The following is a 13,853-nucleotide window of genomic DNA, read 5'->3' as shown; positions in this document are numbered from 1 at the left end:
AAAGATATCAAAACTCTCTAGCTGTGCACTAAACTTGAGAAGGTTGGTCTATCAAGTAAACCTCAATCAGAGGTGACTGCTAAAGGGAGGTGCTTTCATTGTCAAGGAGAGGCACACAAGTCAATTGAGAAATATTTAAAACATGCAGTTTGTGTTTCCCAAGCAAGGTCTATGCACGGGCAAAGAACAAAAGAAATGTAATAGTTATGAACTCCTTTACCTTTTTCCGACCATAAAGCAGTAGCTCTCTGAACCGCTCAGTCTCTTTCTCTATGGAGTCTGTAGTGCCACCTGTGACATCAGTAAGAAATGAAAGCTGAGAAGCAACAGATTCTTCAGCCTGCTCCAGAGGTTCATTGCTGAAATCTATCAGGTTGGCTTCGTTTGGTGACTTTCCAGGAAGCCATACGGTTTTATGGTCTTGTAGCAGAAGCTCTGCTATGTCGGTTCCTACTACCGTCTGTAAAGGAAGACAAGAAGTGAGCAGCAAAGAACATTTATGCTGTGGTAGTTAAAGGCAATGAGGCACTTAAAGTAAAGCACCTTTTATCAATGTGACTCTATTCTAGCTCTTCAACAAGTCTGATGTGACTGCAAATCATGTTTACAGCTTATGTAATTCCTGAATTCTGGCCATCAAAGGTTACTAGTTCAACAAGTCAATGCTTGGAGGAGATTGTGGTAAAATTAACAACAATATTGATGTAAACCTCCAAATAGAAACATATTTGTATGAAACAAACAATTTCATGAGTAATGGCTGAAGCTTAATACTGTATTAAGAGTTTAGACATTGCTCAGAGACTGGATACGATGCTTTTAATGATTTGGTTTAAAAAGAAGAGTAGTGTATGAAAAAAAACACTGTTATAGTAAGATGAAAAATTGTAGCCACAACATTAACCTTCTGATGAGAAGGTTAACTTATAGCACATACCAGTTTTTTGCTGATGAGGCTATTTCTATGCTCCAAAGTAAAAAGTATATTTTACATACAATGGCCAAAAAACAGCTCATATCCCTTAACATGGTTTTCTTACACTTACCTTTTCAATGCAGATCTTAGAAAAAGGATAGAGACTTTCCTTTGAGGAAGGCATGCTGATCGACCCCTGTTCGTACAGGGAGAGCAAAAATGTATAAGCTTACCTTTATGAACCTCAGATTTGGATCTTGTTAATTTTTACGTTTAATCCTTAAATTCAAGGAAAGAAAAAAATAATGCTAATCAGTGACTTTCAAATCAAGGGTCCCATTGGAAAGGATGCAAAACAAAATACATGTCCGACACTAAAAAATAGGAGTCTTGTGTTGATCAAATCTCTTAAAAGATCTGAGAGGACAAGTAATTTCAGGGACAACAGAAGGATTGAACAGGCCCAATGAAATCATTTTAATCTGCAGTAATATTATTGCTAACCAACATCGTCTCATTTGGAGAACTCCTGCTGTGTTAAAGTATCTAGATTTTATTACTCTGCTATAGAGAATGGTAAAATGATGTTCAATAATTCAAAAAAGTTTAACGGAATTAAAAATTGGTGTAAGATAGAAAAAATTGGCATGGTAACAACAACAATATATTGAGACCAGTCTAATGTGGGTCAAGACGTAATGTTCATCCAATGTCTGAAGAAGTTAAAACAAACTTTGGAACCACTGCTTCAAATCAGTGTGCTTACTTTCAAGAACTTCAATGAACAACTCCTGTGATTTCACACCAAATTCAACACTTCCTAAAATAAGTTACATACTTTTAATTAGAATTATCCGTTATGGGAATCTTCAATAAATTCATAAACACTAGAATGTGTGTGGGTAGGATACCCGAACATGTTTCACTTCAAGAAATCTCTTACTAAAAGAGTCTTAGACGAAGAAAACGAAATCTCATTTTTAAAACATTGGGATCCGACATGAGAGTACATTAAGAAACATATGACTTTAGTCATACATGGCATATTAATTTCAAAAGTTACAAGAGTAAGGATCTCAGCACTTAACAATCGGCTTACTTTACAGGGGTCGTGGGAAGGGCTTTCATGATTGATACAAGCAATTTGAGAAGAGGTTTTTGGGAATAGCTTGAATTGGTGTACCCCATGGAGTCTAAATCTAGACAAGAATACCTTGTAAAAGTATGAATAGATTTCAAGGGCTTTGTTCTACAAATGTCCAATACAGGGACCTTTCTTAACCATGCAGCAGATGCTGCTCTTGTGGAATAGGCTTTGGGTCTGCTAGGATTGGATTTGTTGGCATTCTGAAAAGAGTGAAATGCAAGACATTATAAAGCAGGAGAGATGACTTACTTTGATGTGGCAAGACCTGTATGAAGTGAATCATAATTTACAAAACAGTTAGATTTTCTTAAATCTTTAGTTTTGTTTAGCGCCAGTTGAAGGACTTGTCTCGCATCCAAGGAATGTAAAGATCACTTTGTAGGAGAAGATTTACTCAAGAAAAGCAGCAAGCAGCAAGGAGAAGGATTGATTTATATCAAAATAGGAAACGGTGTTAAGAAAGAGGGATGAGTTCTCATAACCACTATGGAAAACAGTGGAAAACAGTGCAAGTCTACAGGTGGGAGATCCAGAAAAGCGTTTTTACATGCAAGATGCTGGAGTGTAGCCTTATGTACAGTCACAACTTGGCAAGCCATCACTTTAGAAACAACTAAACTGAACTCCTGGAAAAGGAAATGTTATGGTTTACAAGTGTTAAGTTTCATACAGGTGCCAGATATAGGCTCAGGTAGCAACCCGACCTTTCACCTATATTCCCCTGGTATTACACTACATAACGGTTCTTAGTACTGACCTTTTACCTAGTTACGGTAATGCCTAAATGAAATGGGGTGCTCTCTAAAAACTAGCCTCATTCATCATGCATGAGGATTCTTGGAAACACAGCAGGACTACCACCTAATGCATAATAACTCTGTATAAGGGCCATTCCTTCCTTCATCCTAGTCAGACATGACACAGCAAGGTATATCCCCTGGGAGTACCACATTGGGTATATAAACACCAGATCTCTGCTGAGGCAAGAGAGTGGAGAAAAGGACTTCCATGTTGAGACACTGACGCAAGACGCTGAGGTTCCTCCACACAGACACTCCAGCTCGCAGTGGTCTGACATCCCTTGCGGGGTGTCCATTTGGAGACCAAGATGGGGTCCCACAGTCTCTCACTTCAGGTAATGGGGTTGACTTTATCCTAGAGGGATTCTTGGCGTCTACACCTACATACATGCTAGGTACACTTGGGTACATCTAGTTAGGGACGCATCGTAGGGGTACGCATTTTATGGTCATGTATTTTATATACTCGCCTGTATTCATTGTTTTAGCACTATGATAGACATCTACCATCCTTTCACTCTGTTGGTGCTTACGATCATTTATATCTGCTTCGGTCTTATGGTTGTTTCAGCACACCTATTTTACATTAGAATGACTCTGGTTCAATAAATGCTTATTGAAAAACGTCCCCACAGTTTATTCTGGGTATCTCTGAGACAAAGTGAGCACGAGTGACTGAGCGAAAAGTATCGCACTGTTTCCACGATCCTGAGGGATCAGGGTTGTCATGTTCGATAGTTGCCAATAACTATTCTCTCCTTGGTAAGAAGGGTTTCTGGTAGCTCTGTGAGCTAGCTGGTACACAGGCTAACATACTCGGTGGGAGTATCTAGATAAAATCAGTCCGGACACCAATCCTACAGTGTATGTTGTCTAAACTCGCAGATCCTATATAGGTTTATAGGAACTACACGACAGGAGGGTATTTTTTTTTTTTTTTACCCTTTCAGAAAGTCTTTGAAAGCAGGAATAGTAAAGAAAAATCTTAGTAAGGGATCTTTCTTACAGGCCTAATGGCTGCTAAACATACCTTAAAAGAATTGTTTTACAGCTTCACCTGAGCAAGATGGAGAAGATATGGTATAATCAAGGCTTCTTGACAGGAGACTGGTTTGTAGTCATGGCATTCGTGTCATAAGCAGAACCTTTTCCACTTGAAGGCATGCAAAGTCCATGTGGATGGTCTTTTAGCTTATTTCAGAATGTTCATACAAGTCTGAGGGAAATGTAGATGTCTATATTCAACGGCTTCAGGAGACATGCAGTCAGATTCATGAATGTCATGTTGGGATGGTAAAGTTGGTCCTGCATCCTGGATAAAAGATATGGTTTGAACAGAAGCATCCTGGGTATAAATAGTGATAGGTGTAGGAGCTATGCAAACTACTCCGTGCCTTTCCCACTCTCGGACTGCGAGAATCATCTTGGTATCTTTTTCACCAGAGGACGGCATTAAAGGAATTGCTGAAAAACCACAGACAAGTCTGTTTGACCAATCTATCAAAAGGGCTTTGCTCAGAGATACTGGCTCCTACACTCTGGAGGTCAAGTCAAGGATTTTTGCATTTAGAGATGTTGAAAATGGGTCTATTTGTGGAAACCATCAATCTCAGAAGAAAAATGCAGTTGAGAACAGATTCATGGTTTTGTCGGAAGAACTTGCTTAGCACATCTGCTTGGGAGTTTTCCAGGCCTGGAAGATACACTACCTGTATGGAATGGTTTCTAGCCAAAAAGCCATTTCCAGATCCCTAGCGTTTCCGAAGGGTTATTCCTGGACCTAGTATCATTCTGCTTGCTGAGGTAATGTATTGTGGTAATATTGTCTGACTGTAACAGGATCCGGTTTGTTTTCAGAGAAGGCAGAAATGTGCTAGAAGGACTGCGCTCCGCTCTAGAACACCGATAGGATACAGGCACTTCCTTTCTGACCGACGTATTGGGAAGTTAAATTCTGCAAATGGGCTGCTCAACCCATTAAGGGAGCATCCTTTAAAACGGACCGAGAAGGAAGGAGTTGCTAGAAGGTAGCTCCTTCAATATGGCTACATCTTCTGTGCTAGCATGGAAGAGATTGTCTTGCTGGTAGAAAGATATTAGGTTGGACTTCCCTACAGCCTTTCCATTTGAAAAATGAATCCTCCAATCATTTCTAAAGCGGACTCATAGACAAAAAAATAAATAAAAATTAAAATTAAAAAAAAGGATCGGACAAATAAGATGCATCAGACCATTAGTGGAAGGACCTCTGAGGAGCAGTTGGAGAGGTAGTAGTTTGAATTTGAAGACATTTATGAAACATTAGTAACACTTTCTCCTCTAGCAGAGACACTGCTCACTTTGTGCCAGAGGAGGACTCTATTAAGGTTAATTTGGATTAGTAGTGTTGCATTTTGGAAGTTGATGCGATGGTCCAGGCAAGTTGGGATACCATCATATTAAAGTCTTAAAGAGTATTCAATGCAGAATTGGCTTTTATTAATAAGTAGTCTAAATAGGGATACAGACATACCCTTTTTTCTTTGAAGGAAAGCTGCAAACATGCCATACACTTGGAAAATATCTGAGGAGAGACTTTCAACCGAAGAGGAGAAGCTTAAATTGGTAGTGAGTGTTCCCCACTTTGAAAAGCGAACAAAATATTTGTTTCCTTATCACTGGAATATAAATGTCGGCATCCTGTAGATCCACTATACACATCCAATCTCCCTTTCTGAGCTGGGGAAAGGCTGGATGAAAGGCCAGCATTCAAAATCTCTTTTTCTGGCCATTTGTTGGGCAATTTGAAATTAAAGATTGGCCTGAATTCTTATTTGGGGCATTTTTTCAGCCCCAAAAATAGCTGGAATAGATAACAGATGCCTTTAGATTTTTGAGATGGTGGAATGAGTTTATTGTTTTCTGTACCAATGCAGTAGGTAATGCTTCTGTTTTGGTGTCGTTTTTTCAGATAGAAATGACGGTGGTGGCCTTTTGAGGAAAACTGTATAGAACCCCTTTGAATAATATTTAGAACCACTTGTCGTTGGCAATTGATTGATACTCTGAGAGACTTCACAGTCTCCTCTCCCATTAGAGTGGCATATAGAGGACATGGCCTGAGATAGTCACTGTTGTGAATTAGAAGGTGTTTTCTCAGACAATTGCTAAAGTTCCTCTGAATGCTATTCAGTTGTAGAAAGACCTTTGCTGCTGCAAACTTTGCTGCTGCAGATGTTAAGGCCATCTGGGAGATTAAGCCCTCTGCCTAGAGTACCACTGACAATCATAATAGCATATTTGTGATTTGAAGAGTTTTTCTTTTTACAAAGCCCACAACTGTCAAACTTTCCACTTCGTTTTTTGTCCTTAACAACTAGAAATGTTTGTAGTGAATAAATAAGACTGAACCTGGGTTCAGGTTTGAGAGATGTCAAACACAGACAAGAACCACCAAGAGAAGTTAGAATCTTGGAAAAGCCCATGGAAGTAATGTTTCCAGAATAGCAGAAAACAAAGCCGGCTGAATGTCCAGTGGGATATTAAACTACCATGTGCCACTGACCAGGACGATGTGGAACATACAAAATGTTGTAGCCTAGCCGGACAAAGAAGCAGTCTGAAAAATTATCAGTATATGAGGATGGAGATGGGGCCTCTAATATTTGTGATAATGAGGGATGTGGTCTCCTGGATGCTCTGTAGATGAGGAACAGGCATGTGAAATTCAGGAATAAGCACTGAGTGCAGAGCAGTATCTAGGACTGTCATCCTGTCTTTTGAGGGTGTGCCGGGTCACATTTTTACAGAATACACACTTCTTCATGGAAGATAAGTAGTAGAGGAAAACAGACCACGCAGATCATGAGAGTCAGAGGCAGCCTACTTCATTGCACAGGAGGGGCACTGCACAAATAGGGAAGACAATATCTCGAAATTAATCTTAAAACAATGAAAAAAGAAGGTAGAAATAACCAAATGCCATTTATGGCGTTGAATTAAGTCACAAACTGGGAAAGTCGGAGATAAAATCCTAACAAAGTAGAATGACAAGGACTCTGAAGTATTCGGAGATCCATTCCGCATGCGTTGGAATAAAGAGCTCAGACTTTCAGCCAACTACCAGTGCAATACATGCCGATATATGTAAGATGCAGGCTCCTAAAAGGAGTAATTCATAATTTCAGCTTCTCATTTCATTCTGGCCATCAGGTTACCTTTTTCAGTTGCTTGAACTTTCTGCTCTTGACCTTCGGGTTGATCAATGCAGCAGCGTGTAGTTTGTACTGCAACGTTGTCTTATAGAGTACATTTGTACATTTAAAAGTCCATTAGCCTGAATAAGCTATACAGGTTGCAACTGTACAGGAGAGGGACACTCCTCACCTTTTAAAAAAAATATACATCACCAACTGATCTGTGGATTTGAAGTGTTCGGGGACCCTTGCAAGCAGCAGTAATAATCTATGTTCATGACTTCAATGAAGATCCTGCGAAGCAGAACTGAGGGCTGTCACTAGATTGCATTAAGGGGCACTGGAGCATGCAGACTGTCGAATACCCACATAGTCTAATTTTGTCATTATTTAATTAGGAAGTGTTTGCATGTTGTATTTATCTTTCTTTTGAAAAGAAATTGAAATACATTATTTGCTATTTTTAAATTCACCTTGAATTAAAAAAAAAAAATCCATTCTCTTTTACGATTGCGAGCACACATTACATTCTGAAATAACTACTAAAAGGGAAAATAATAATTAACCGTACCCCATTCTGTCTGCACAGCAGCACAATAAAGTCCCACAGCAGACTCGCAGATTCTTTGTCCATCAAGCCATCATTCCGTAGGCACTCCGTGGATTTGTTTTGTGCAAAATTAATAACATCTACTTTATGGGTGTCATCCCTTAAAATCAATGACAAGAATAAAAGTACAAGATAAAGAACAGGGAATACTAAAAATCATGTTCATACTAACATGGGGAATATTTTAAATACTTTCATCTATAGTGAATATCAGCATACATTTACAATTAGATAAACTCCAACCAATAGTTATTAAAGAGAAAAATAACTGATATAGATGTTCATAAAGAAAGGACGGGTAAAAGTAAAAACTTTCACATATTCCAGTTTTTTGTATATAGTTATTCATACCAAACCCATGAAAGCATAAACTGACAATAGCACCTAGAGTAGATCTTTAAACAGCAGTATATTTTAAGAGAGTATACAACATTTGAGGAATACAGCGATTGTTTCATACTAAATACAGCCTGCCCAGAAAGAAGTCATTTATATCAGCAGGATAGCAGCTGCTGTAACCAAATAGATTACAAAGACTAGCCACTCCCAGTACAAAACGGTCAGTCTATGACGAGGCAAGAGTGGGAAAAGTGTGTGAGCAGCTCACTTCACTGGAGACCTGACTTTGCCTGCCTAGCAGTTTAATGGCCATCCTCTGGCAGACGGAGGCTATAAAGAACTGTTCTGCAATTATGAGAGGATGGGAGTAGGAAAATTGAATATTATTACCTGGGCGGTAAATTCCGTTCGGCTAGCGGAATTTGGGTAAAATCGCTTTCCGCGGAGAACGCGGAATTGTCCAAAATACTGTGTTCCGAGGCTTTGCGGAATTTGTGCTTGTTCGTGTTCTCAAAATGCGTGTTCGCAAGATATTTCCCACCGAGCACGCAAACAGAGTTCGCGAACAGGGAAAAAGCATCGCAAACAAGCAATTCCGCGTGTTCGCGGACTTTCTGCGTGCTCACGGAGATTTATTACCATTTCACAGAGATTTGCGTAGCGCGACTACGCAAATTACGCCCACCCCTAATTATTATGTAGTGTGGTTGCGAGACCTCACCATTTGATAATGTCACAATCCCTATCAGACTAGATCCTGTAACAAAACCTTTACCTCAGTCCTGTGTAATTGTGGCACAGAGCAGTCAGGCTTAATTAAAAAAAAAAAAAAAAGTATAAAGCATTTAGGAGTACCAAAACAGACAATAAGAAACACAACACAAAACTCTGACGCCAATTTATGAAAATAGGATATATGTTTGTGTTTAAATAGACACCAGAACAACAAATATCTATTGAGGGAACCGGAGACGTCATATTTTAAGAGGTAAATAAAATCACTGTACTTCAGTGAACGAAAAAAATCCAATAAATCGTAATTGGCTTAGTAATTGCTGAGCCGCTTGGCTAGAGCCACTACTAATCTTCACTTGAATGGGCCGCAACGGGTTGGAAGCCAGTCATATGGACCACTCCGGATCAGGTAGACAGTTATATGTTTGGGCAAGCTGTCTCAGGTTCCTCTTTGTACTTTCATCCTGGTACATTAAAGAAGTGGTCCTGATGCACGATGCAGAGGATGTTAAAGAGGTTCAGTGAATATTCTGGGGTTCTCCCTTGGGTAAATGAAAGCCACGAGCCAACTTTGGCCATGGCCTCCATCTTCCACGAGGCTACAGTTGAGTCCAGTCGTCACTGGCCAACTGGTTTTCAAATTACAGCGGGCTCAGCAGTTACTTACAATTAAATACAACTTTGACTTAAGCCAAGGGTCCCACAACCTCGGGCACCTTGTGTAGGTCAGGACTCAGTCTCCCAGGTTGCATTGCAGCGTCCAGCAGCAGGCAGGCATTCCTAGGCAGTTGGGCTCTCAAGGGTGCAAACTTTTTAGCTTCTGTAGCCCTGATGATTAACTGGGGGCTACCCTTCTACTCTTTGGAGTCACTTCTTCTGTACTGGCACAAGTAGCCACAGCAGGCACAGTCCTCGGTGCAGGTCCCTCTGGCGCAGCAGTTGCAGTCCAGTACTTGGTGCAGCTCTGTTTGCTGGATCCCGGGAACAGCAATCTATTCCTTCTTCCGTCTTCTTTCCAGTTCAGTCTGGTAGTAATCTGAAGACTGTATTCTCACTTTACAACACTTCCTGGGGGCTTGACTAGAAACTATTTCAGAGTACCCTTCTCTGCCTGACTCCAAGATGGGTAAGGGTTTCTTCGTCTGTGTGTAGCTCTGGATACACCCTTAGGGTACACCAAAATGAGCCACTCCACCTGGATAAACCGTTTTATAACTTGTTCTCCCCCGCTGGAGGAGATGCCAGCCCGTCTACTGACACACTGAAGCAGGAGAGGCCAAGGTATGATTGGCAATTGCTTCACTGAGGCAGTAGCCTCTTAGAAGATTGGCCACCTGTGGTTACCGCCTGGTAGTCATCCTGCTGGAGGAGGTCCCACCTCCTCCCACCAACAGTTCTCTTTGTTCCTTGTTCCCGGGAGCGCATCACACTTTTTAGCAGGGGAGCAGCTTGTTGTCTCAGGGGACAACATCTGTCGACAGTCAGGAAGGGCAACCAGAGACGTGGTCACCAACACTGACTTTATAAATTCACTTTTGCCGTAAAAGTTATTATTTTGCCGAGTTGGCAGTTTAGAAGCTGTCTGACTAGACTGCGATGGAAGACTTGGAGCCATGTTTTCACGTTGTCATCCCATGGATGGCACAAATGCTGCAGATTCCACTAGTGACAAATAACTTACTAGCCCGGGGTACCAAGAGTATTATATACTAAGGTTGTATAAGTAAGTTAACTATGCCAATTAGGAATCCGCCAATTGCACGTATACTTTTGAGGGGGTCGGAGAAAATGCACTGGGGCCTGGACAGCAGGGCCTAGTGCACTACAGAGTCAAAAAACCAATAGCATCAGTTCAAAATTTAGCAGAGTAATCATACAAAAAGAGGTACTTTCCTACAAGACAAATCACAGAATCATGTTATTTTAACTTTAGACGAATTATGGGAATGTATTTAATGAGTGAAAACCATAATCTATATTCATGACATAAAATCAACTTAATATGACTATAGTGGTGAGAACCTAGTTAAATTGGTAGTGGAACAGGAGAATGGTTTATGGGTGTAAACGGGTCAGTAATAAACCACTGTTGCACACCATCAGTAGCATAAAGAAAATAACCTTATGCTATTAAATTTTACGAACTGGGTTACAGCTAGGTTGGTGTAAAACTTCAAATTAATAAGTAGGCCCTAAAAATATAAAATACAACATTTGATAAAATTAGAATTCATATAGAATCTGTAAAACAAAAGTGCAAAATAAACATTTTGGTTGCTGGTTCTTCTTCAAAAAATATAACTTTTCTTAAAACGTTTTAGAATGGAAACAATGGGTAAAAAAATAATCTGAAAGGGATTTCTAGGAGTGTTTTGTATAGTTCAAAAGTGGGTAGGCTATATCTACTACACTCTAAACCATCAAAGTAAAAATTTAGGAATGTTCGGTTGTCTTGAACAGATTTAAATGTTTTGTGTTCTCTTGTATGTTAATAGCCACAAATAGAAATAAATGCTGTAAATTCGATTTGAATACCAGCATAATTCAAAAAGCAAACCTAAATTTTTTATTTAAAAGGTTTTGTATGGCGTGAACATAACCCATCCGAGTATCAATATTGTTAAACATACTTAAGAAGGGGTCCAGGGAATGCTCTCATTTCCTCTTGTTCAGGAGAATGCTGCAACATGGTCTGCAATTCAAAACATAAGAGAATAATTTTAAAAAGTACAAAACAAATTAATGTCTAAATATATATCCTATATAATCTAGACTATAGAGTCACTATGAGACACCTCTAGCATGACACCTCTAGCATGACAAAAACAAACTATTTACAGTGGAAAAGCCAACTTTGAGAATTCTAAATGAGAAATGAAGGTTGCCTTCCTGAGTCATAAAAAAGAAAGAGAAGTTGCCAACCAGAATCACCAAAACATCACGACTACACAAAACATTGCTGTCTGCAAATACATTTAGCAATATCCTTTTTTCCTGATAAATGGTGGAATCGAACCATGTGCGAGTCTGTGTGTGCGCAAGTGTTCACATCTTTGACCATGTGTGTGAGAGCACCAGCCTAGGAATGTGGAAGCTTTGCAGATGCAAGGAATACTTCAATAAAGAAACAGAAAAAGTTCCAAAGATCATTAATTAACCCAGATTGTAAAGTATTTGCTAAAGAGATTACTTGGAAAACTGAAAATGTACTCCTAAGTTAATTTAATCAAAGTCAATCTGTCAAGGTTTGTGGTGGACAGAGGAAAGACAATAAAAAATGTTATATATTTTGACTGCACACAAAAAACAGATGACATGGAGTATAAAATGTTATTTCCAAGAAGAATATCCTATATAAATACAGACTCTAAAATATTATCACAGAGGAGGAGCCTAGCGCGCAACCAAGATGGCCGCGTAGGTGCGAGGCTCCCGAGGACCTCCGCGACCTCCTGCATAAATCCTGACCGAATCCTGTCCTGAATGAGGGGACTGAGTTTGTGAACCCGAGCTGAGGTGACGCCCGTTTTCCGTTTTTCAATCGGACTTCGGACACCGGCTGGAGCACCGATTGAGGTTTGCGGCCTTCTCCACACCGGCCCCCCGTACTGGAGTAGTGGGGCGATCCGGCGACAAAGCGAACAACAGCGGCGGGCAAGGCTGGGCGACTCGCGTGCCCCGCGCTTTCACTTTCGCTTTTGCGCCCTCCTTGCTGCCGGGCGAGGTGGGATTGCGGAGCGGTGTGCGGTGCCGCGGCCTCTTTGGGGTGCCCTGCCGGCCCGCCGGCTGCGATCCGTCCTGAGGAGCGGTGGTCGCCCCCCCCCGGAGCCCTTGAACGGGATTGTCTACCCCCTTTCCGAGAAGATTGGCTCGATTTGGGGATTGCGACCATGGCCACAAAACAAGATGGCGACCGGGCCAAGGTGAAGTCGACCCGTCGTGGCACGGCCCATCAAGCCAATAACATGGACCGCTACACCCTCCAGAAGGGATCTCCAGAGGCGCTGCGTAGGTCCCCCACGGGCCCGACTGATGCTCCTGCTCTGCCCACGGACCTGACCCTCCGGGACGTCATGGGCGCCATCGCCGAGATGAAGGCCTCGGTGGACCAGCGCTTTGACACTCTGGCGCAGAAGATCGACTCGGTCCTCGTGGACGTGGGCCTCGTAAGAGCCGATCTGTCTAAAACAAATGACCGGGTCGATTCTTTGGCCCACTCTACCTCGGGCCTTACAACTGACGTGGCGGCCCTCCAACAGGAGGTGCGCAGGCTTGGCCAGGCGAGCGCCCTGATGAATCGTCGACTGGAGGATTCCGAGGGTCGGGCCCGGAGGAACAACGTCCGCATCATCGGGGTGCCGGAGGGACGCGAGGCAGAGGCAGCGGATCTGTTTGTGGAGGACCTGGTCCTCACCCATCTACAGCCCCGGGGGCTGAGCAAATTCTTTGCAGTGGAACGGGCCCATAGGGTCCCCGGGGGTAGGCCTAAGATCGGCGCCCCTCCGAGACCTCTCATCGCCCGGATCTTCAATTTTAGGGACAGAGACGCTATCCTGCAGACTTCTAGGCTCCAAGGGCCAGTCAGACTTGACAACATGGATATCAATTTCTATCCTGACTTTACTCCGGCGGTCCAAAAGCAGAGACTGAGCTTTCTGGGTGTCAAACGTCGCCTACGGGACCTGAATCTCAAATATTCAATGCTTTTTCCAGCTAAGCTGAGGGTGGAGGTAGATGGCCGCACGCACTTTTTTGATCGTCCCGAGGCGGCCGGGGACTGGCTGGACGCTTTGCCTGGAGATCGGGGCCGGGGGGGCGGGGGGGGAGCGGTTGGTGGGGAGGGCCCGCCGGATCAGGACTAAGGGACTAATGGTAGGCCTTGCTCCGGACTGTGTTATTGTCACCATTGACTGTTAGGGTAAGTTCCCCTCCTATGGAGGTCGTATGGGGTCTCTTGGGGGATCTCCCTCCTCCTCTGGGGGACTAGTTAGTTTTCTTGCTATGGGGCGACAGGCACACTGCACTTTGGGGGGGCTGTTCGGGCTCATGCAGGGGTGCAGGGTGGGGGGAGTTCTGTTGGGATGGGTGGGTTGGGGTGGGGTGTGGTTCGTTTCTACCGCAAGGCAAACCC

General features: G+C 42.3%; 1 protein-coding gene across 8 annotated transcripts in view; it reads right to left on the bottom strand.

Moving 5' to 3' along the window:
• The window catches only part of SEC16A (SEC16 homolog A, endoplasmic reticulum export factor), a 559,433-nt gene that overhangs the window by 428,410 nt on the left and 117,170 nt on the right, over window positions 1-13,853 (bottom strand). For all 8 annotated transcript variants that reach the window (XM_085612981.1, XM_085613007.1, XM_085613017.1 and 5 more), the window contains exons 9-11: window positions 11,353-11,414; window positions 7,610-7,748; window positions 221-460 (exon numbers count right to left, since the gene is read on the bottom strand). In XM_085612981.1, the coding sequence (XP_085469107.1) occupies window positions 221-460; window positions 7,610-7,748; window positions 11,353-11,414 (441 nt within the window). The remainder of the gene's footprint in view (window positions 1-220; window positions 461-7,609; window positions 7,749-11,352; window positions 11,415-13,853) is intronic.

This window comes from Triturus cristatus, chromosome 1_2 (assembly GCF_964204655.1).
Source record: "Triturus cristatus chromosome 1_2, aTriCri1.1, whole genome shotgun sequence".
NCBI classification, from domain to species: Eukaryota; Metazoa; Chordata; class Amphibia; order Caudata; family Salamandridae; genus Triturus; species Triturus cristatus.
The sequence above is the reverse complement of the archived record's forward strand: the minus strand, read 5'-3'. Positions and strand labels throughout refer to the sequence as shown.